The 24513-nt window shown below is 40.4% G+C and overlaps 1 protein-coding gene across 1 annotated transcript in view; it reads left to right on the top strand.

Annotated features, from left to right (window-relative positions):
- LOC115096939 (S-adenosyl-L-methionine-dependent tRNA 4-demethylwyosine synthase-like) overlaps positions 1–24513 on the top strand; it is a 279452-nt gene that overhangs the window by 209554 nt on the left and 45385 nt on the right. Inside the window, exon 14 of the mRNA XM_029612261.1 lies at positions 17270–17380. Within this exon, the coding sequence (XP_029468121.1) occupies positions 17270–17380 (111 nt within the window). The remainder of the gene's footprint in view (positions 1–17269; positions 17381–24513) is intronic.

Below are 24513 nucleotides of genomic sequence, written 5' to 3'. Positions count from 1 at the left end.
GTTTTCAGAATGTACATAGTGAACATACATGAAAGGTACATTGTGTCTGAAAACTAGGTTAGGAGTATGCCAATATATATGCCAAGATATCCATTATGCCATGTATATGCATAATGGATATCTTGAAAACCAGATCTAGGCCAGGGGAATACGGAGGTCAGAGTTGAGCCATTACGCTAAATCAGTGGTTCTCAACCCAGTCCTTGTGCACCCAGCCAGTTGAGTTTTCAGGATATCCACCAGAAATATGCACAAGAGAAATTTGCATGCACTCCCTCCATTGTATGTAAATCTGTCTTGTGGATATCTTGAAAACCCAACTGGATGGAGAACCTCTGCTCTAAATAGAGGCAGTGGAACCCTGACTGGAATATGTATCTCGTAGCAATGCCTGCAGTACCAGAATGACTTTTATTACATGCTGGAATGTACGATATTCATTTTATTTTAGCATGCAACGTGTGGTTCATTTTGTGGGAGAGATGAGAATGTAGATTGAGATGTGTGCCCCACAGTTTGTTGTAGGTGCTGTAGAATGGACGTAGAAACTTGGCATCGCACTAATTTGGCAGGTGATGAATTAGTTGATTTTGTAAATATATTATTGCCTCCATCCAACCTGGGAACAACACAGAATCGATTTATGTTTCAGTACAGAGTATTGCTTTTGAAAATAAAATTGCCATCATAGTAATCTGTTCAGCAATAATAACTTACCACATCCCTTCCTGACGTATGATCACTCTTTTGTGACATTTTTGATCATGCTGCATAATATACTTATCTGATTTGTGTTCAGGAAGAAATGACTTAAAACATTCTAATTTAATAATACTCTTCTAAACAGCTTTTCTAAGCAGATTTTAAAATAATAGGCAGTAAAAACTCTGCCCGCGCCTCTCGTGTGCTGGTGATATTTTACCTTGCTGGAAGCCTCTTGCTAGTAGCAGTCGTGTATGGAAGACGATGACATTGAGTGCTTTCATGAATTGAATAGGTCCTGCGGTTAATCAGATTATACTCTTAAGACTCTTGCAATGTATTTCACCATTTGTTAGCTCTGTCACCTCCCAATGCATGTATATAGGCACATTTGTGGCTCAGCATTATGTCTGCCTCTTCCGGCACTTACTGTAGTGTAGCTATATTATGATGGTCTTGTTTTCAAAATTTAATCTGATTTTTGCAACCAAATGAAGGAGGGTGGGAAGAGAAGATTATATATTTTAGAGAGGAAGAAAGCATGTTTATTTCTCCATTAAACTTTCAAAAATGGTGTGAATTTTAATTGCAGTAGTAGGGGGAAAGGGGCGAGTATGAATGGTGGAAACATACTCCAGGCTTTGTGAGCTGTACTAGCATATGTTTTTCCTTGTAAAAGGCACCAGGCTTTGCTTTGTCCCAGGCATATATTGTAATCCAGTAAAATGCATAGGCTGTTACGTTGCAGTCCTTTGGATATTACTGAGTGGGTTTCCTGCAGATGAGCTTCCCCTGAACACTGTTCTGAGCAACTGAGACCTGCATTCTTCCAAAGAATTGCCTTCCTGACTACTATTGCCATGATTATAATAAATGATCTGACAAAATCACTAGAAAATGGAACTGCAGGGCCTCAAAATGCAGATATAGTCAAGAAATCTAAGCCAGTGTGCTGTGTTTCTGTGGGTTAAGGGAAGGGATTAGCATTTGCTAATTGGCACTTATTTCATTTCTGTCTGACCTCTGCATTGTTAGAGAGGACTGAAGGAAGGCTGAGCAAGATATTAATTTAAAATCAGATATTACTTTGCATTAGCGTTCAAGGTCCTGTCATTTATATTTTGGCGCTTTCACAAGCATTGGTGGAAGATGTGCTTTTTTTTTTTTTTTTTTTTAATTTTGAACTCTTACTGATTCATCTTTCGCAAAGCTCCCTTCTAACACTCTGAGAAACTAACTTGACTCTTGGTTAGTTAGGTCACCCAGAGTGACACGTGGTTTGATTCTATTAGCTATAGTTTAGGGGCTAACTTTCATGAAAAGCATTTGAATACATTTATAGAGTTTACAATGGGTCAGAAGACTAGTTACTGTTTAAGGTTAATGGATATGTATGACCTTAGCCTGGAGTAGTAAATCACCTTCTGATTCACCTTCTCAGCCATGACTGTTGATGGATTTTGAGATGGTTTAAGAATCTAATCCTCAAGCGATGGATCTGTCCACAGAAGTTACAGGTTGTTTTTTTGTGGAAGAGTAATCAAACATTTGGGTTTCTTTCTTTAGCCTTCCTTCACTCTCTTTTTCTGCTTCAGGTGCAAAATGCTTCATTGTGAAGCAAGGTGTTAGGTAGGGATTAGTGCACCTAAGGTCTCAGTCAGTGACCATTTCCTCTCAGCTCGAGATGTTGATGCCTGTTTTTTTGAGGTATGCCTTTCATGAGTTTTTGTACCGTTTCTTCTGGTTGCTGTAAGATCTCTGGCCAGGAGTAGTCCCTGCTTTTAAGCCAGAGAGACGTAATCTGGTTTATTTTAACACTGGCCATTTGTTTAGGAGGCTGCGAATATAACTTTCCTCTGGGAGTGTACAAATACTTTGTTGTAAGTGACACATGTCCTTTGAAACAGGAGACAAAACGTATACTGTAATTATAAAGGCTGATTCTGTGTGCTCCATTTTTGAGCTCTTGAGTAGTGTCCCAGTTTATTCCATGGCTTTGACAGCTGCATGATGATGCATTCACTTGTTTGCTGCTTTTATTTCCTCTGTCTCTGAAGCATTACTTATTTCTGAAATTCATACTGGAACAAAAGGTGACAATTTACATTTTGAATATATAGTCTTGTTGTGGTATAGTAACGTTCTAATGTACAAATGATAGATTAAAGGATATGTTTAATGCATGTTTGAAAAAAGGAATGGACTGCATGGAAGCCATGTGCTTTTTGTTTTTTTGTGGGGTTTTTTGCATACGCCTGGATCCATTACTAATTTGTAATTGTATTAAATAGAATGTGTTGCTTAGACCCTGTCACAGAATAAAACATACATTGTCACTCATGAACCCAGCTTTTAGCAGAGGCTGGGATCCCTGCAAAGGAGGGATGGAGGGAATTCTGGTTATTGTCCAACAGTAGCATCTACTGGCCAGGATCAGAGTGCATATGTACTGGGTTCCAAAGGTAGCCCCTGTGGCTCACAACGATGGAGTTGTGATGCAGTAGCTGGCTTGGGGGAGGAGGGGGGAAAAAGAGGAGTGGCCAAATTTGGAGAAATATTTGGTGTAATAGAACTCTATGTTGCGAAGATTACAACCTTTTCTAAATGAGACTGATCTAAGAACAGTAGTACATTCTCTGGCATTGTCTTCATTGGATTATTGTAATGCCTTGAATCTTGGCCTTCCACAGAAATCCATAAAGGCTTTGCAATCTGTGCAGAATTCGGCTGGGCTATCGATTCGTGAGCACATCTCTCCTACTTTAATGAATCTACATTGTTTTCCTATTGAATGGAGGATCACTTTTAAGATCCTAATGTCAGTCTTTAAGGGGTTAAAATGGTTTGGTTTCTTCTAATATTAATGCTGCTTTAAAGCTTTGTTGTCCAGAAGGAACCCTGAGATCGAGTCAGACTCTTTTGAATGTTCCATTATTCAAAATCATCCATTTGGATGAAACCCGTGAGAGACTCTTTTTTACATCCAGGGCCCTGAATTATGGAATGCTTTATCCCGAAGTCTAAAGGAAGAATCTTCCTTTTTGAAATTCAGTAATTGTTAGAATTTTCTGTTTTCTCAGGGGTTTCCAAGTAGTGCACGATTGAATAATAAAAAGAAAATTAGTCTCCATTAAAATGGCATATGTGGCTGAGAAGCCTCATGATGTAAGATCACTTTCTGTTCAAGTTACAGTATTGTGAAGGTCTAGTGTAATATGAGTAGATAATTATACTACATAAGGAGGAAAGTATTTTGTTGGTCTGTATGGTTTATTTTATGTAAAATGGATATTGTGAATGTTTTTCTGTTAACCACTTAGAATTTGATTTGCAGTATATAAGTTTTAAATAAATAAAATGTGTTGATACTAAAATACTGTAATCAGTACATAGAGTATGAGCTGAGTGGCAATCTTAACTGAAGAAGGTCAGCAGGTATATACGGTAGAAATTTAACCTTGTGTTAGAACTATGTTAAGCTGCCAAGTTTGTTGAGTTGAGGAATTGAACTTTTCAGTTTTAGAAATAGGTGTCTGGTGACCTATTATTTTGTGGCTGATACGTTACTAAAGTGTACTCATCAGAAATTCCAATAACGTGCTGAGAGTACTGCTGATCTGCGTCTACTGTTGACACACATAATTGGTATCAAGTGGTTTGCTAGAAAATGAAATGGCCCACAGAGTGTGGCACATAGCTATTCATAACCATTTACATACTGTAATTAGAAGTTGTCCAGGGCTTTGGCTGCTGCTTTATCTGAGAGGCTTTTATAAATGAAGGCGGTGAAATGTTGACTACAAAGAGCTTTTTTTTTTTTTTTTGGGATGGAAAGTACAGTATGTGGGAAGATACGTAAATGCAAGGCATGCTTGCATGGTACGCGCTCATTTGCAAATTTTATGAGAAGGAACGACTTGCTGCCAGGAGCATGTCACTTTTCACAGTTGATCATGAAATAAATGAAGCATTTCATGCCAGCTGTCTCTTGGATGAAGCTTTGACTTTATAAACCAATAAACCAACATCCCCCCCCCCCCTCGAAATGGCATTCAAGAAACAGTTTATGACCTGAACAAGTAACGCTACAATTCATGGGTAAGAACAAAGAGTTCTTTGCATTTGAGTGCCTGCATTGATTTGGAGCTAATTATTAAAGATGTAATTGCCATAAACAAAAGAGCTTTTTTTCTGGGGCTAGCATTTTAAAGCAAAAACAAAAGTTAAATATCAACAAGCTGTTGCACGTAAATGAGAATAACCACAGAGGGGAGGATACTGGTTTGTCAAATTAAAATGCTTTTTACTGTGTTTTATTCTTTCAATTTGAGACAAATAACCTCTTCTGTTAAATTATAATTTGTGAACTTACTGCTAAAAGATACCTTCAGTACAAGTGTTGAATGCTTTAAAAGAAAATGCCTTTTGCAAAAAAATGTTACAAATAAATATTTTTAGTTTCTCCTCCTAATTTTACAAATGTTGCTATCTTAGTACTGTGATAATTCTAGGTAGCACCATGAAATCATTTACCACAAAACTTAATTTGGGAGTCATCCTTTCTTAGTGTACAAAATAGATATTTAAAAAATTGGGGGTTTTTTTGTTGAAAAACCGCCATTCATTGATCAGTATGGTTATTTTGTGGCCACATAGAATCTGTCCCTTGTGGATTCACTTTAAAGAAGTTATAGGAGAAACATGGAGGATCACTCATAATGGGTTAGTGTGTGAGTGAAGTTGGAAGTCAAGTATAATTTGTGGTATCATGGTAGGTAGGAGAAATGTGTAGACAAGATGAGCCTGTAGGTCTTTATCTGCCTTCTTTTTGACTACAAATATTCCTGCATTCAGAAGGTTTCTAAAAGGCTAAGTAAACGTTTTGCTGTTTAAATTATCTTAAAGCCAAGTATAGGAATTGTCTATAATTGCATTATTTGTGCCTTTAGTTTTTTGGGCAGATTTAACTTAAGAAAAAAATGTGGAATCTAGATTACTTTTTATAAAACTACGAAAGCAATGAAAGATCCCCCTAATTTTCAGTGGATTAGATACATTTACAATAAGTGCATGTCAAGGAATTTTTGTTCACTGTTAATATGAACTTTTAAAAGCTGAGACACATAATTACAATAATTAGTAACAAGTTAATTTGCTAATCTTTATCAGATTAAAAGAGTTTTCTACCAAATCAAATGAACAAAATGACTATTATTCAGTGTAACAACTGTGGTGCCTTTGTCTTGAGGAAAACCATCTGGAAGCTTAGAGCTTTCCCCATTTGTTCACAACTCTCTTCAATGAAAAAGGAGTTGATTCATCTTAAAGCTGAATTAGCTACAATAAAAAAAAAGGAATTGGCAACCACCAAGGTAGCTTCACCTATTTTATAGCATTGAGAAAACGTTCCCCCACTACCACAGAAGATTCAGAAACCCAGAAACAAATGGTTTACAAGTGGGACTCAAATAGGATAAGACCTGTGATCCAAAGATACCCACTCTTCCCAATTGTGCAGCCCAGATGCCTCCCCCCACTTGCACAGAGCATCCAGAAACTCAAGAATAAATGGATTATAGTGGGCTCTGATAGGTTAAGACCTGTGAATCAGACACACCCGCTCTCTCAAATTGCATAAGTACATTTATCAGATTTTTATATTCTGCCTTTTGGCACGTTAAAGCAGATTACATTTAGATATTGTAGTTAACTGTATGTTAAGTTACAATGCCTTCTCTGTATTGGAAAATGAAGAATCTCCAGCAATAGAGACTGACTTGATACCTGAAAGGAAAAGAAGAAACCCAGTGCTTACAGAATTCCCATAGTACAACCAGAAACCATAAAAAAAAAAAAAAAGCTTCTTCTGCTGGGAGACTTGGTCATTAGAGGCACAAATTTAGGAATTCTTTTTGAGGGGAACACTCTAGTTAAATGCTTTCTGGGATCCTCAACTGGTAGAAATGCAAATCAGATATTCAGTGCAATCAAAGAAGAAAGTAAGGATTCTGAAGTTGACATTATCATTCATCTGGGAACCAACAACCTTGTGAGAAACAGTATCCAAGTGTTACAGAGAGATTTTTCAGAGACTGGGGAAGCAGATTGGTCACTTGGTGAAGACTATTTCATTTTCAAAGTGTTACCTGTTCATGGAAAGGGGAAAAAGAGGCTAAACCATATAGATAACTTCAATGCATGTCTCAAAACCTGGGGTAAAGAAGAAAGTTTTAGCTATATTGGGGGCTGAGGCCATGTATGGAACAGTTAAAGGCTCTGTGTCAAAGATGGCTTAAATTTTTCTGTGGCAGGAGAAAGGATCCCAAGTGAAAAAATTCAAATCATATGCAATAAGGCATTTCAATTAGAAGATGGGGGTAGCAGAATGAAGTTGGATGGTCACCCCTGACATCTCCAAGAAGTAAGTGAAGAAATTAACAAAAATAAGATAAGTAGGGCAGAAAAGACACCCAAGAAGAGCATCAAACTGAGGGAGAAAAGGTAGAAAGCTATAAACACAAATACTTGTCATCTGGGCAATAAAATCCCAGAACTGCAAGCCCTAATGGTGGAAGCGTATTTGGATATTGTGGCTATTAGGGAAAGATGGTTCACTGAGTCTCATGATTGGGATATAGCCATCCCGGGCTATAAATTAAGGAAGGACAGAGAGGACAGGAAAGGGGAGGAATAGCTCTTTATGTCAAAAACACAATATCTAAGTACTGGACAAAGTACAGAGAAGAGCGACCAAAATGATAAAGGGCATGGAACTGCTCCCCTATGAGGAAAGGCTAAAGAAGTTAGGGCTGTTCAGCTTGGAAAAGAGACAGCTAAGTGGAGATATGATAGAGATCTACAAAATCATGAAAGGACTTGAATGGATAAATGTGAAAGTTATTTACCCTTTTGCATAATACAAGGGACTAGGGGGTACTCCATGAAGTTAGCAAATAGCTCATTTTAAACAAAGAGAAAATGTATTTTCACTCAATGTACAATTAAGATCTGGAATTCATTGCCAGAGGATGTAGTTAAGGCTTCTGGTGTAGCTGGGTTTAAAAAAGGGCTGGATAAGTTCTTGGAAGAGAAGTCCATAAACTGCTATTAATCAAAAGGGAATAACCACGGATTATTGCCGGCATTAGTAGCATGGCATTTATTTAATGTTTGGGTACTTGCCAGGTACTTGTGACTTGGATTGGGTACTGTTAGAAACAGGACCCTTGGTGTGACCCAGTATGGCATATCTTATGTTCTTATATAAGCACGGCACTGCACGTGCACGTACTTAACACGCGTGCAGGCTTAACACGGCACTGCGCGTGCATGTACCACAAAGAAACCTGAGATCTGCAAATAAAGCTCTACTAACTGTCCCCTCTGTCAAATCAGCACATCTCACGCAAGTAAGGGAAAGAGCACTGTCACTGGCTGGTCCCGTACTCTGGAACACCATGCCACTCGAAATAAGACTACAGACAAATCTGAAATTATTCAAAACTAATCTGAAAACCTGGCTTTTTAAACAAGCATTTTATAAAGATAAAGAAAAGGAGAAAAATAGTTGAGCGGTAAGGATGCACCAAGCTAGAAGTTTTTAGTAACCTACATAAGCATATTAATGTTAAAATCAAACTGCCTAATTTGTTCCTAACAATCAGGTTTAACTTACACACCTAGTTTATTATTTTAAATTGTTACCGTACTATGATGGCACGTGAGTAATTTGTAATCTATACCACCCATATTTCTCTTTATCGTGCCCTTCTGTAAACCGTTGTGATGGTATTTAACTTAACGACGGTATAGAAAAAATTTTAAATAAATAAATAAGCATTATGGACTGTACTAAAAAAAAAAATATATGGTGCTTCTATTTACATTGGTGTGGTCTACAGGCCACCGATTCAGACAGAAGAGTTGGACAGAGATCTGGTCAAAGACATACGAAAGAAGGGCGAAGTATTGCTCGTTGAAGACTTTAATTGGCTGGATGTAGATTGGAGTATCCTTTCTGCAGAATCTACAAGAAGTAGAGCGATTAGTGAATGCCCTTGAAAGGGCTCTGTTCAAACAAATGGTAATGGAACCCATAAGGGAGGGTGTGATACTTGACTTATTATTCACAAATGGGGAGAATGTCTCTAATGACCATGTAGGTGCCCACCTGAGCACCAGTGATCATCAGACAGTATAGTTTGATATCGCAAATAAGATACAGAGAAGTCACATGAAGACACGAGTTTTGAATGTTAAAATTGGGATGTTCTGTAGGAAGAATTAAAGGATTGGGATAAAATGGTGAAGTGAAACAGTGGGCCAAATTAAAGGAGCTATTACAAAGGCAACACATCTAAGATAGAAAAGTAAACTGAAGTAAGAGTAAAAAGAAACAGATCTGGTTCTCAAAGGAAGTGGCTGAAAAAATAAAGGCAAAAGAGCAGCGTTCAAGAAGTATATAAAGGATCCCAAAAACAGGAACATAAGGAAGAATACCTGGTGAAACTGAGGGACACGAAGAAAGAAATCAGGAAAGCAAAAGTCAAGCAGAAGAAAGGATTGCCAAAGAGGTAAAATGAGGTGAACATTTTTCAGATAGAGAAAGAAGGGAGCCCTGAAGTGGTATAGTTAAATTGAAAGGTGATGAAGAGCGATGTGTAGAGAGAGATGAAGAAATGGCAGATATATTAAACAAATACTTTAGTGTTCACTAAAGAAGACCTTGGCAAAGGACCGTAGCTGGTTGCAAAGAACGAAGATGGTGCTGGAGTGGACGAAACTCTGTTTCAAGAAAAAGAATGTAAGGGAAGAGCTAGGAAAACTGAAAGTGGGCAAGGTCATGGGTCTGGATGAGGTACATCCCAGGATACTGAGGGAGCTCAGAGATGTGCTGGCGGGTCCACTGAAAGAACTGTTCAATAGATTTCTGGAAACGGGAGTTGTGCTGCATGACTGGAGAATAATGGTGGTCCTGCTTCACAAGAGTGGTAGAGAGGAGGTTGGAAACTACAGGCCAGTTAGCCTCACCTCAGTGGTGGGAAAATTAATGGAGATTCTGCTGAAGGAAAGGACAATGAACTATTTACAAACTGGTGGGTTGCTGGACTTGAGGCAGTATGGATTCACCAGGGGAAGGTCCTGTCAGACAAATCTGATTTATTTTTTTGATTAAGTGAATGGAGATTTGGATTAAGGAAGTATGTTTGATGTGATTTACTTGGATTTCAGCTTGGGACTCTGCACCAAGGTGGTAAAGTGGATTGCTGACTGGTTGACTGACAGGAGACAGTGTGTAATGTTAAATGGAACCTACTCTGAAGAGACAGCAGTGTTAAGTGGAGTGCCACAAGGATCAGTTTTGGGACCGGTTCTGTTCAATATTTTTGTGAGTGACATTGCGGAAGGGATAGAAGGTGATGTTTGTCTATTTACAGATGATACTAAGATCTGCAACAGAGAAGGACATGCCTGAAGGAGTAGAGAGAATGAAAAGTGATTTTAAAAAGCTTGAAGAGTGGTTGAAGGTTTGGCAGCTGGGATTTGGCGCTAAGAAGTGCAGAGTCGTGCATCTGGGCTGTGGTCATCCAAAAGAACTGTATGTGATGGGGGAGTGAAAGGTTGATGTGCACGGATCAAGAGAGGGATCTTGGGGTAATAGTGTCTGGTGATCTGAAGATGGCAAAACAATGTGGCTAGGTGACAACTAAAGCCAGAAGAATGCTGAACTGCATAGAGAAAGGAATAATCAATAAGAAAAAGGAGGTGATAATGCCCTTGTTACAGGTCCTTGGTGAGGCCTCACCTGGAGTACTGGGTTCAGTTCTGGAGACCATATCTCAAAGGAGACAGAGACAGGATGGAGGCAGTCCAGAGAAGGGCGACCAAAATGGTGTGAGGTCTCTATCAGAAGACTTATGAGGAGAGGCTGAAGGATCTGAATATGTACACCCTGGAGGAGAGGAGGAACACGGGAGGCATGATACAGACCTTCAGATAACTGAAACATTTTAATGATGCACAATCCTCAAACCTTTCCTATTGGAAAGCAAACAGAAGAATCAGGAGTGATGAAATGAAACTCAGAGCCAGCATCAGGAAATATTTCTTCATAGAGAGGGTGGTGGATGCCTGGAATGCCCTCCTGGAAGAGATGGTGAAGACCAAAACAGTAAACAATTTCAAAAAGACTCAAGATAAACACAGCATCCCTAAAGGCTAGAGGTGGAAATTAAGGAAAGGATGCATGGAAGGTAACCTGCATGGAGCCAGCAGCTACTTCCCTTAACAGAAGGCATGGGGATTACTATCCTTAAACAATATGTTTTCATGATTTTGATGAAACAGCAGGGAGGCGAGGGGAGAGGAGAAAGGGGAATTGGATTCAGACAACAGCCAATGCTGGGCCCTGACTTTTACAGTCCGGGGTACTGACGGGCAGCATTAGGGAAAAAGCACAGGACTGCTTCTATGGCCACATCCAAAAGCAAGGTGATTTCAAGCAGCACTGTCTGAATTATCAAGAAGGCGGCTCACCCCATAAAAAAACATAATTTTGTTATAAGTTTGACAGTGCTTGGTTTTGAATGTAAATATTACTGCCCTTAACATAAGACTTGGAGCTTAACCTGCCCGGAGCGGCAGTTACTACCATAAGAAGCTTGCTGGGCAGACGGGATGGGCCATTTGGTCTTTTCCTGCCTTTGTTAATGTGTTACTTTTAAGTTGTATGTTTTAATGAATGTCGTCAGAATTCCTTGAATACTCTCATTGTCGAATGTTTTGGCAATACACAGAGTACTTCAGGAAGTTCTAGTATGGATCTGTATTAGTTGCATCTACGTTGATGATGAAGGTGATAATATGGTATTGAGTGCTAAAGTAGTAGTGCCCCAAATGATCATTTCAGCATTTATAGACCAGTCCCTAAACCACCCTTTTTACTGTAGATTACCTATAGATAGAATGATTCTCTGCTGCCGAAAGCTGCGACACCCTTGATTGCATTCCGAGTAGAGGTTTTATAGAATCATTTACACTTTTTGTTTTTTTGGTTTGGCATATATGGGTTTTGGGCCTGTGTGGAATTGTACAGATTCCGACACTTGCTGCTTCCTCCCTCGCTTTTCTACGTGGTTACGATTGTAAGAGCAAATCGTTTTTTTGGCTATTCACTTTTCCAAAGATTGTCCCCACCCCCTCGTGGTCTTATCGTCTGGCCAGGGCAGTACACTTCTTTTTCCAGCGGTGTGCAGGAGCAGCAGCTGCAGTGCATCAGGGGTCTGGGATTCTCTCTGAAGGTAAAAGACCAATCTCCTGTCCGTATTTCTTGGAGCTTGACAGTTTAACTTTTTTTTTTTTTTTCTTTAATCAAATGAAGCGCCAGAACTTTATTATCTGGAGGAGCCAAAACAGAGAATAAGATATATTTATTTTATTTGGTTTGTGGTTTGTAACCCTTTCCTTTAAATGAATCTGTAATCTATAACTGTCATTCCTCCTCTTCCAGAAATTCCTTTTCACGGGAAAAAAATCAAAAGGTTTGCCTCTTGTGCCTTATTTATATCCGAGGTCCAGAGATGGTAAAGTACCTCACAGGTATACAAAGGGCACAAAACGCAAACCTTTTTCGGTGGAAAGGAAGTTGTAGAACCAGAGGACGTTATATGAGGCTCAAAAGCGGGTAGTCTCGGGAGTACCATCAGAAAGTATTTCTTCATGGAACAGACTTGTAGGGCAAGTGCTGGAGTCCAAGCCTGTGTTGAAATTCAAGAAAGCCTGGGATAGGCACAGAGCATCCCTATCGCTGAAGAAGTGATGAACCAGGGTCTGTTGCATTGCATCAGCCTAGGTGGGCCTTACCAGCCTTATCTGCTGTCATATTTTCTATTTCTGTGTTCTTTGTTTGCCAATACATTTTTTTGGGGGGTTGTTTTTTTTTAAAGCGGTGGTGGTGTCCCTTTGTCAGACTTCTGCTGTGTATTTGTCTCCATGAGCATCATGGCTATAAGGTTGATTAGATCTGGTCTTAGCCTGGCTTTTTATGTTGTGTTCTCATTTTAAGTATGATAGCGATATTAAATGTTGCTGTTATGAGCGTCATTGATTCACACAATAATAGTAATTAGTACCATAAGTTTCTTTTATAATTGAATCTCTTTGTATTTGTTGCCTCAGAGATTTCAACAACCCTGCAAAGATTATTATTTTGCCAATCTTCTATAAGTTCTTTTTTTTTTTTTTTAAATAGGTTTTTAATCTTTGAGATACCAACATTTTCATCCAGAAAGCTTTCTTCTGCATTAAAAATTAGCTGCCAATATTGGTCAGTCTTCCGGATGTTTTAGGCACATCTGTATTCTTTAACTGTGCTATTATCTGTGACTATGCATATTTACACAAATGCATATATGTTTGCATTCAGATAAAGCAAGTTAGTGACACAGTATGATAGATTAACCCTCAGAGGTCAGGAAAAGAAGAAATTATAAAGATAGTGACTATTTCTATGATTATATGTTGTGTGTGTGAGTGTTTTCCCTTTAGTGTAAATGCATTCTGTTGTTGTATTAAGTCCCTTTGGCATGACCATGCATAGAAGATTACAAACTGCTTGATACACTCTGCCTGCCTTTTGCCAGTTGTTCTAATCCTCTTTTACAAAGAACCAAATCTGTAATTTAAAGTTCACGTCTGCGCTGCTTTTGTGTGCAGAACTTCATCTCAAACATAGAAATAGTCACGCTCTTTATAATTTCTTCTTTTCCTGACCTCTGAGTGTTAATGAATCATGCTGTGTCACTAACAGAACACCCCCCAAAAAAACATTTATGGCAGATTTGACACAGTTTAGAAGTAGCATTTCTGGCGTTATGTAAAAGCTTGCTTTTGGCAATCAAAATAGTTTTCTTTTGGAGAAAATACTTTTGCTGAAGTAGACCGAAGAGTTTGACCATTGACTTGACTATGATCATGAAACTGGCCAACAGCTGGCCCAGTAGTGGAGCGCTTCCTGAATTACAAGCTGTACAAGTTCCATATTCTAATCCCTCCTCTTCCAATCACCTCAATCTAACTTAATTATCCAAATCTGCTCTTACAGAGAGGGTGAAAGAAGTAGCAATATCCTTGAAAAATCTTTAGTGCCTTCTCAGCCAGTATTCTCGTTGTCCATGTCAAAGAAGCGAGGTATGTGCTTACTCACCACATGGTGAAAACTATATTTGCAAGGGAAACAGATTTCTGGGTTGTTGTTTTTTTTGTTTTTTAAAGCCCAGTACTTTGCTTCTATTCATTTGGGCTTCCAGCTGAATTCAGAACAAGGTCTGGGATCCAGCACCAGGAGCATTTATTTATTTCTTACCCTGTTTGATATTTCTTCCCAAATGTTGTTAGCCAAGTCCTTGCTGCCACACTCGTCGGCTAGGGCCCCCTCTGGGAACCCTGCAGTCATGGAACCTGAATCTGGCCCTTAGAAGGTCAATATTCAGTGGCATTTAGCTGGATAACTTGTGAGTTATCCAGTAAATACCAAATTTTTAATATTTCTTCCATTTATCTGGCTACATTTTAGCTGGATTGCATTAGGGGCATTCTGGGGTGGAGTTATCTGGCTAACTCAGATATTCAGAATTAGCAGGATGACTTATCCAGCTAACTCTGGCTGTTCCATAGAGTAGTCTAAAACGTTAGCTGGCTCTATTCAATAGTCTGGCAGCACCACTGAATATGCCTTCCCAAAGTTAGCCAAATAAGTTTATCCGGCTAACTTTGCAATGCGGCCAGTGAGTGAATATTTCCCTGTAGGTATCACATACGTTGTGCAATGACTGGGATCCCCTCTCCTGAGGGGGCTGTGAATGCTGCCTCCACAGTATTCCCAACCTTGGCTGCTCTGGGGAGCAGAAGATCTGACTCAAGAACTGAACGCAAGTCCTTGGCATGTCTATGCTCGGCATAGCCACTGGGCCAACCTCAGGAGAGAGATTTCTATCACAAGCCACAGCTTGAGAGAAACTGAATGCTGGGACTATTTAGGCTTGTTTGAATTGCTGGGGTTGTTTTTGGTAACTACCTGAGCAAAACTGTAATAAAAAAAAAAGCAAAAAAAAAAACCAAAACAAAACTGGGGGACAGGGAGAAGAAGGTGCTGAAGTAACTAATTTCTTGAAAAAGCCTTAGAGAATAGGATTGTAACTAAGCGTGGCTGCAAAACACAGACCTGTCAGTCCCCAGGGCTGTCACCGAAAGTTAATTGAAAAAGACAGCTCTGCTCGAAGTGCGAGTACCTTAGGTATAATAATGGATTCATTTTGAGAAGAGGTTTGAGATGGGAGCTGATTGCCTTGGACGAGGATGATGAGAGAGGAGAGTAGAGCGGTAAGACACATTGGTCATAGCGTTGGCCGTTTTTGATCTTTTATACACAAAAGGATAGATTTAACACACGTTTGAAACTTGTGACCTGTAGCACCGGTTGTTAAGGCTTTCTACTGTAGCACTGTCCATTCACGCATCTCTTACTACCATGTATTGTATAACATGCGCGTCAGTGCAATTCCCGCACGCGCACAACAGGGGGGGAATATTAGAAAGAAATGTGCAGCGGCGCAGCAGGGCCTTTCCTCAGTTCCCTACCCCTAACCCCTATCCTTCCTCCCTCTTCCCCTCTCCTCCCTGACCCCTAAACATGTCCCCAGTTTTTTTTATTTTTATACTTACTGCTCCTCGGGAGCAGAAGTAAAAACCCCGCCTGCTGGCCGGCTGCAGGCTCGTGCTTCCCTGGGACAGCGTCTAATGGCGCTGTCCTGGCCCCACCCAGACCCTGCCCCTGGCCCAGCACATGTGCACGTATCGGGGGGGTTACGCGTGTGGCCGAGCCCTTTCCAAAATGCGCTCGGCGCACGCAGGGCTCGGCCACGCACAAACTGCCCCCCCCCCCTGCGATTTTTAACGCACGTGGTCCTCGTAAAATTAGGGCTTCAATATTTATTAAAGGACAAAATGACAAAGCAACGTATGTAAGGTCACAAAAAATAAAATAAGAGTGGGCTAACCACAGAGGATCTCTAGTGGCGAAGGAGTGAGATCAACTGAGGTTTTTATGTAGCATTGCACCAGGAATGAAATTGAGCAGACCAGATAAGAATTCTGGGTGAGACCGAGGGTCCATCAGGCCCCCAGTATTCTATTTCCATGAGTGGCCAATCCAGGTCCTAGTGTTATGGAATTGATCTGAGCCTGATCAAACTGGGTTAGTGATACTAGTGAGCCTCAGTAGGACTGAACGCTGACCTTATTACTGTTTGCAGGAATAATAGAGAGGTCACCACCCTTACCCTACAGACAGAGGCCTCGCATATACACGCGCTAAGGCCACAGAGACGGGTGATTACATATTCTCATGGCCATGTCCCTTACATATGCTGGTCATGCTGTTGATTATTGCTTTTGAAGATTCACAGATGCAAATGCTTAAGAGATTGATGATAGGGGAGGGGACCCATTCTTGCCGCAGGCAGCTTGCTCCTTCCCGCCTTAGGCTTCCAGTATTAGATTTCTCACACATGGTCTTGAAAGCAAGCAAAGCTGTAAATGGACTGAACATTACGCACTTCAGGAGCCCCACGACATCTTGGGTCCTAAGGAACATTGTAAAGGAATGTATACTTTGCTTCATAGACTCCTGTGTTTATTGTTGTAGTTGTTCTCCTTGTCTGATTATTGCAGTCAACCATTTAGTGTTATTTGTAGCAGTTCCCGTTATCTAATTATTCTTGTAAGCTAATAATAAATCCATTGTTACTTTTACCTGGCACTGAGGTGTGTTAACTCAGTGTGTATGTGTGTGTGTTTTGTTTTTGGAAACAGTAAGTAACCGATTTACATTTACCCATGCTATTCCATGCATGATGGGCCTAATGGTCCTTATCTGTTGTCATATTCTGTGTTTCTGTGTTAAGGGACTCTAAGAGAGCTTACCCCAGAACTCATCTTGGTAGCTTTAGTAGGAGTGTTTAGTTATTCATCGGATTCCAGCGTTCTAAGGTTGCCTACCCTTCTCTAACCTAAGTGCTGTAATAAATCAGATGTTGTGCTGACCTTTGGCAGCATAGCCTTTTTGCACTGAAAGTGAATACCGTCTTGTGCACTTCTGGTAACTGCATAGAACCTGTTCTCAGCCAGCAGGTTAAAGTGCATGGGATTGGTTTATTAGACTTTATGCACCAGAATGTATTTGTTCTATATTTCTAATTGCACACTTTTTAGTTAAAACTGTCCATGGATGTTGCATGATCAAATTTGTAGTAGAAACTTGAAATTATGCTTTTGCACTTTAGGAAGTGACATCTGTAAGCTTTGATTCTGACCTCCAGCCTCTTAAGCCCTGCATCTCCTTCGCAGAATATCCTGAAATGCAGAACTAATGAGAAAATAGGGTGGGTGGGTCACTGGTGTATAAAATCCTTCACTGCAACTCTCAAAGCTTACCGAGTTTGTGAACATTCTCCTTTCTCAAAATAGATTTAAGTACAAATCAACCCCCCCCCCCCTTTTGTGTTTTCAGGAACAGCGCACTGTGTACAGACTGACACTGGTGAAAGCTTGGAATGTGGATGAGCTCAAAGCGTATGCTGATCTGGTGTCCGTTGGCAAACCAGACTTCATTGAGGTCAAGGTAAGTGCGCACAGACTGGAAATGACTCGGAGACTTCATAGTGATTTTCAGGGTGCATTATTGCTGTTGTAATAGGAGACAAAGCACAACTATGACACTCGTCATGAATGTGGTTAATATAGAGGAGGATCATGAGAATTCTGGCACAGACAAAGGCTTTTAAAATTATTTTTTTGGGGGGGGGGGCGGGGCTTCCAGCTCAGTTGGAACCATGGCTAGAATCTGGTGCTGTGAGTTTTCATTCCTAACTACTCGGAGACGTTTCTCTTATTTTCCATTTCTTCCCCATCTGTTAGTCCAGTCATTGTGAGCGAGGGTCACCTTGCACCAGAACCCCTTACAGACCCTTACAATGTCACACAAAATTCTTCTGAAACACACAATTAAAATGGTTAAAGCACATTTCATTCACTATAATTCAGAGGAGGTTTAGTCGGCCTGATATCTGTCTTTCCCATTGCATTGAAGTTTACAGAATGAACACTGGTGTCCGCAGCAAGTTAAGGGTTTGGTTTCTTCACAACGTGAGAGATTTTTATTTTTATTTGTCAGTCTGTTGTCCTGGAGTTTTGCATTCCAGCTATCATTTAACAGACCGCTACTCTGAGCTTAAATTGACTTTGTAAGGTGGTGCCATAAATTTGCTGAACATTTCCCAGCAGCAAATTCCCTATCCACTTTCAGGCCAATGCGATACTGTGCGCTGGCCGCAGCACACGGCTCAACGCACATTTTGGGCACACGTCTGTAACCCCCGCTGCACACCGGGGGGTTAGCGCGTCCAAAACGTGTGTCCAAATGAGCGCTTAGCTGATAACGCTTATCCCATGTAAATTCATGTTGATGAGGCTATTAGCTATTTCCCTCGATGCAAAAAAAATAAATAAATGTGCGCCCGATGCACACGTTTTTACCCTCAAATATTAACGCCTGCCCTGGAGCAGCTGCTAATTCTTGAGGAGCCCAAAAAGTTTACAGAAAAGCAGAAAATGCTGCTTTTCTGTACTTTCTCCAACTTAATAATGTGGCAATATTAAGTCTGAGGAACCGAAAAAGGAAAACCCTAAAAAAAAAAAAAAAAAAGTGTGCCTGCAGTCAGATTAGGAAAAGGGACGCTGAATTAACGAGCTGAATTAACGAATTTCCCTAACCTGTGGCTGTGCATAGATTAGGAAAAGGGATGCCGGTCAAATAGAGCATCTGTTTTCCTAACCCGCTGACTGCCACCTCTCCTGGGCGACCGATGCCGAGGAGGCGCTAGGGACGCCAAATTTTCCCTAGCGCCTCCTTTTTACCCATGGCAGCCCATTTAAATATTAAATCGGGCGCCCGGGAGAGGTGGATCGTCTTTCCTTAGGAGAGCAAGACACTCAATCATGAGCGCCGGTTCAACGCACAACAATATTGCATCGGGCTGTTGGTGTGTAGTAGCTCAGCACCCTGTCAGAATACATAAAATAGCTGAAAAAGAGTTAAAGAGTTTTACTAAAGGAAGGATAAACGGATAAGGCTGGGAAAATCAGTCATGGGGTCTGGTTGGCTTCCAGCTGAGCCTTCACTCTGTGATGTGAAATCTACAAGTCAGCCAGTCATCTCCTCACCTGCTAACCTTTTGGTAAAACTAAAATAGCCACCATGTTAAGATAAAAATAATGAGATTAGGAAATGTGTTTTTGAGGGGGGGGGTGATAGTTCTGTTTTATTTTCTATAAGGCTTTTACCTGTAGGTTTTCCTCTGGATGAGCAGAGATCATGCCAACCTCGCTAACTAGTGCAGCCGGACCCGACCTGCACCTCCCAGTCCTAAATTACTGCTGTGGGCACATAAAGGATGCAGCAAGCCTTTCTGTTTTTCATGTTCCTATTGTGCCCTCCCCGTCAGCTGAAGCTGAGGCTTCCTGTGCTGGCAGAGCCTAACGTGAGTGCCTTAGGGTTTCACTCATTTCTTTGATAAATGATTCGGGCACCTTCACCGTAAAGTCTGTTCTTCATATGGTTCTCAGCAAATCGTTTTGATGGTTCTCTGCCTGTAAGAAAAAATAGGCACTGCTTGATCTTTTCCAAAGCCCTGTTTCTTTAGCGAAGTTCTGCGGGACTGTTTGGTTTGCCGCGTGCCCAGATTATTTTCCTTAAATGTTCTTGCATTTTCAGACATCGCTGTGTGTTTTTTTTTCGCTGAAACTCCTGAAAAGATGTAACCAATTTGTGAAAAAGGCAGCAGGCAATTGTTACACTGCATATCAGCATGCTAGGGGCACATTCTGGAAACAAATTAAGGACTTGCTTTCCTACGGCTTTTTTCCCATTCTGTGTCTATGGGGGAAAAAGCTTACGGGTGAATTTTCAAAAGGATTTACACGTGTAAATGTAACTACTGTTGTAGCAATTTTCAAAAGCTTACTTACTCGAGTAAATGCTTTTTAAAATTAGGCCCTTAGTAAATTGGGCTTTTAATTTGAGAGCATCCATTCCAATGACACTTGTTGTTATCTCATTTCTGCTATAAAATGTTTATGTATGTACTGCATTATAATTTGGAGACCTGGGTTTTGTTGTGTGGTTTTTTTTGTTTTGGGTTGGATTTTTTTAAACGCTACCAGATATAAAAGTAGTCTTCTGATCAAACCTCCCCATCCCCTTTCCCCCTTCACACTATTATTGAAATGCATTTCACGAGTCACCCGTATTTTCCGGCAATGCCATCTTTCACTTATTTTGCTTCCAGGTTCCACTCCCAAAAACAAGTTGAGAAATGTATTAAATTAGTCCAGTAAAAAGGCATGACCTTATATGAACTATTTTTTTTTTTTATGCATGCATTTATTTTAATTTGATATTCCACCTTTTCCAAGGACAAGGCACAAGGAGCATTGCAAAGAAAGATATGAACTGCAGTACATGGTGGGGGAGGGGGGAGGAGACACAAACTGGGAATAGAACAATGCAAAATTGTATAGGTAGCAATGCACAGTGTGCCCGGACTGCATTGTTTAGGGAGGATATCTAACAAGCGCAAACACACAATACAGCCATTGTTTTCATAGTTAAGGGCTCTTAGATCTTAACCAACTAAATGCATGAAGCCTTGTGTAGCTAGTGAAGGGACCTGCAGCCTTTATTTCTGTACATTCAAATGGGCTCCCACGGCAACCACACTGCTTTTTATAATTAGTGACAGCATTATTATAAACTTTGTGGATGGTGGATGTTTCATGGTTTTGCTCTTTTAGCTTTGTGCAATCCAGACAATTCTGTGTAGCAACAACTTGAGACTTGCGGTGGCTGAAACTTTATGCAGTTTGGCTATATGAGTCCATTAGTATTCTGTCATTAAAAAGAAGAGTTTAATTACAGTGCTTTATTATTCCCTCTCGTTGGACTGAAAAGTGCTATAGATTAGACTTGCCAACTGGTTTCCTATCTGTTGGTTGGGCTAATCCAAACTTGGCTTTATCCCATTGCGCACATACTGGCTTTATCCCTACAAAAGAGAGAAGCAAAACAAAATTTAAAGAAAAATAATTTGACAGAGGACGTTTACTTCCTTACCCGGGACCTGGAGGCTTTGGAAGATCTGAGCCACGGGCAGTGGGCAGAATACCTGTGCCCCACCTGAAGGACCCGGGACCTTTAAATCGTGGCATGCAGCAGCACACTTAAGCCGTATGCCCAAGGGGCGTGCCCCTTATGCTGTTTTTTTTCAGCCAACGTTATGGGGGGAAAAAAGGAAAGGAAAAACAGCGGCTGTATCTAACCCCACTACAATCTGCGAGCCAATGGACTTTACATGTCCATAAAGCTAATTCACCACTGCAAGATTCGAGTATGGAATTGGCAGGGATTTCTTTATCCCCTGAAGCACATTCTCCTCCACCTAAACCCCAAGCTTCATCAGGTATGTTGCTGGGCGATTTCAGTATTTCATTGAATTCTTGTTGCCCTTATTCAGGATGATCAGGGGATTTAGGGGTGACGGCTAATTCCAATACTTCACAGTCTGAGACCGCTGGAAACCTGGCTACATCTGTTGCTGAAACTACAGTGTCTACGACCGCTGCAGGTCAACCTATTCCAGACCCTGTTCAATTAAATATGTTGAAGGAGGGGGTCTGTATTAAGCTTTCAGGAGGAGCCAGCAGAAATCTGTCTTCGAGCTAGATGGAAAATGATTACTAGAATTGATAGCTCCTTAACAAGTTCCTTGAAGTTTTCGGATTTGGAAATAAGATCTTCCAAATTAGAATCGAATATAAAGTTGCAGGCTGGAGCTATAGCTAATCTACAATTTACTTCAGTTGCAGGCATCAAGGATAATCTAATTATTCATCAGAAATGTGAGATTTTGGGGAACAAATTACATTACAGGAAAATGTAATAACCATACTTTTTTTTTTAACTTGCCTCTTCTCAGGAGTCAAGTTATTTAAGAAATATGTAAATGAGGTTCTTCAATTTTCAGGTGATGAGAATTAGATAACAAAAAAAGTCTTATCTACCTGTTAAAAAGAGGGGGGTAACCACGGAAAAAGGGTATTTTGATTCTTTAACATCATTATTTAGCCCTAATGTTTCACCTTTTCTTGAATCAGAGCTACTTTTGTAGTTACCTTTGCACTAGATTCAGATAAAGATTTTTTCGTCAATACGTTTATTTATTTATTTATTTATTTGTAGAGTTTTATATACCGTTATTTGGTAGAGCCATCATAACAGTTTACAAAATATGCAATTATCATATAATAAAATGCAATTAAAAGTAATTGTGAATAGTAGAGCTTTGAGAACAATATACATTTTTGCTTAGTAGTTTAGTATAAGGAGAGTCTCTTCTGTGGTCAAAAGATCCAGATTTTCCCAGATGGTTCTAGGGAGACTCAGCTAAGAAGGAAGCACTTTTTACAATTGAAAACTCAGGTTTTAGTTCTAGGAGCTTCATTTTACCTAGAGTAGCCTGTAAATTTGGTATTAATTTTCAGGGCAATAAGTTTATATTTTTGGATTCTACACATTTGGAAAGGTTTTTAGTTGATAAGACCTAATTTAAGGTGAAGGGTGGGGTATGGTAGTCCCGATAGGATAATTTCTTTTCCTTTCTTTTATGCCTTTATCTCATCCCCCTAGATATTGTGGGCTTGTGCATGAATATTTCCTTAATATTCAATGGTATAATATGCTGATGAAGATGCTTTTCCTGTTTTGTATTAGCAGTGGTGATCAACATGAACAGTGCTTCCTGGTTGCATTGCTTCCCAAACCTGTCGTGGGGACCCCCACAACCAGTTGGGTATTCACAGAGCCGGTATTTCTATTAGGCAAACTAGGTTGCCTAGAACAGCAAAAGTTTTGGGGCAGCAAAATCCTGCCAGTGCAGGGTCCAGAGGGGTGCTCTGTCAGAGTCAATACTGCCAAAGAAAGCAGTGCAGTGCTGGAGCCACTGCCACTGGTACTAGGGAGCACTGTGTTGAGGCTGTCACCCCAATAGGTAAGTTGAGGGAGTTAGGTACATAACTGAAAGTTCACCTAGGTCGCCAAATACTCTTCCACTGTCTAGTAGCGGGAATTGGGAAGGGGGTCTCCCTTCCCACTGCTTTCTTTTCCAGCGATCCCTCCAATTAATAAGAGATACACATCCTGAATGTTTGAGTAAAATCATAATTATTCAGGGGCTACCATAATGTCACTAATACAGGGACCACACTTATTAGGGAAACAAAAATAAGAAAACAATAGTTACAAAAGCATACTTGACATCCGGTACTTATCAAATTACAGAATTAATGCCTGCATCACATCCCTCTTACCTTGACTTGCATATGAAAAGGGCTAAAGAGCCTCAACTTGATAATCCACTAAACTGGGATTGGAGCCCACAGTGTCTCACCAATCCAGGGCTTGCAAGGACTTAGGCTGTCTGAGTCCTTGGTCTGGTGGTCTCATCCCTTCTCAGGTTTTCAGCGCAGAGCTAGAGAGGACAACGTCTATCCACGGAAGCAACAGGGGTTGCTCAGCTCTTCAGTCTCGGATACCTAGAGTGTACAGGACTGGCTCTGCTGTGCCCTTGTTTCAGCTAGTTGCTTCTGTCCAGCATGCGGGGAGGCAAGGTGGGATTAGGTAGCAGTACTCAGATGGGTCAATTTCTTCTTCGGGGTGGGTAATGATCAGTCAACCCTGAGTGCTTTCTTCCCACTGCTTTTAAGGGCTTACCTATTCATAATTCAGCGGCTTCATGCATAATTAGTTAGATACACAGTTAAGGCTTTAATAGGCTGATTTTCGCGCTCTTTTCCAGGTCCTTGGTTTCTTTCTCCAGGTTCAGCGAGTGGTCAGCCTGATGACCGTCAGTTGTTCACATCTGATAGTACACTGATAAGTCCTGCTCTCGGATTGGGCCCAGAGCCATAAAAAAGAGACTGCACAGATTTGCATAGCACCAATTGTCCTTATGTTTCTCTTGGCCTCCCTGGGTGCCATCTAGGTTAGAAGAGCCTGTAAATCTGTAAAACATATACACAGCAACTGCAAAGTCTCTCTCATATCTGCCTTTGGCCTGTTTGGTTATGTGTAGCCAATGTCCATTTTTACTGATGTCAGAGAGTCCATCTTAGCTGCTTGTCCTGTTAACAAGAATTGGAATATTGCTTATAGGCCCTAGGTATTCAGGATATCCAAAATAAATATGTGAGATAAATTAGCATATACGGGGTTTCCATTGTGGATATCTGGAAAACCTGACTGACTGGAGTCCTTAGGACAGGTTTGGGAAGCTCTGCTTTGGTAAATGATGTGAAAGCCTAAGGCACAGCTGAAGGCTCTTAATTCACTAGGGAGTAACGTACACATGATCCCAGATCCATGATTCATTAATGTGATTGTGAACCTAATAAAATACTCTGGTTTTGGCTCCAAATGTTGCCTTGTCCTATTATCTTGCTTCTTTATAGTATTATTTGTGTCTTAGCCAGTATTAGGAGCCAGAGCCCTCCATTACCATATCAGTATTCTGGCCAAGCTCTTTCAGGTTATAATTTTAATTATTCTATTTATTTAAAAGGATTTATTACCTGTGCCCGCCAACGTTCAGGGTGGGTTACAGATAGTATAATCATAATAGAACAATATAAAAATATTTATAA

The sequence above is a fragment of the Rhinatrema bivittatum genome, chromosome 8 (assembly GCF_901001135.1).
Source record: "Rhinatrema bivittatum chromosome 8, aRhiBiv1.1, whole genome shotgun sequence".
In the NCBI taxonomy this organism is placed as follows: Eukaryota; Metazoa; Chordata; class Amphibia; order Gymnophiona; family Rhinatrematidae; genus Rhinatrema; species Rhinatrema bivittatum.
This window is presented reverse-complemented; position numbering and strand designations above follow the sequence as displayed.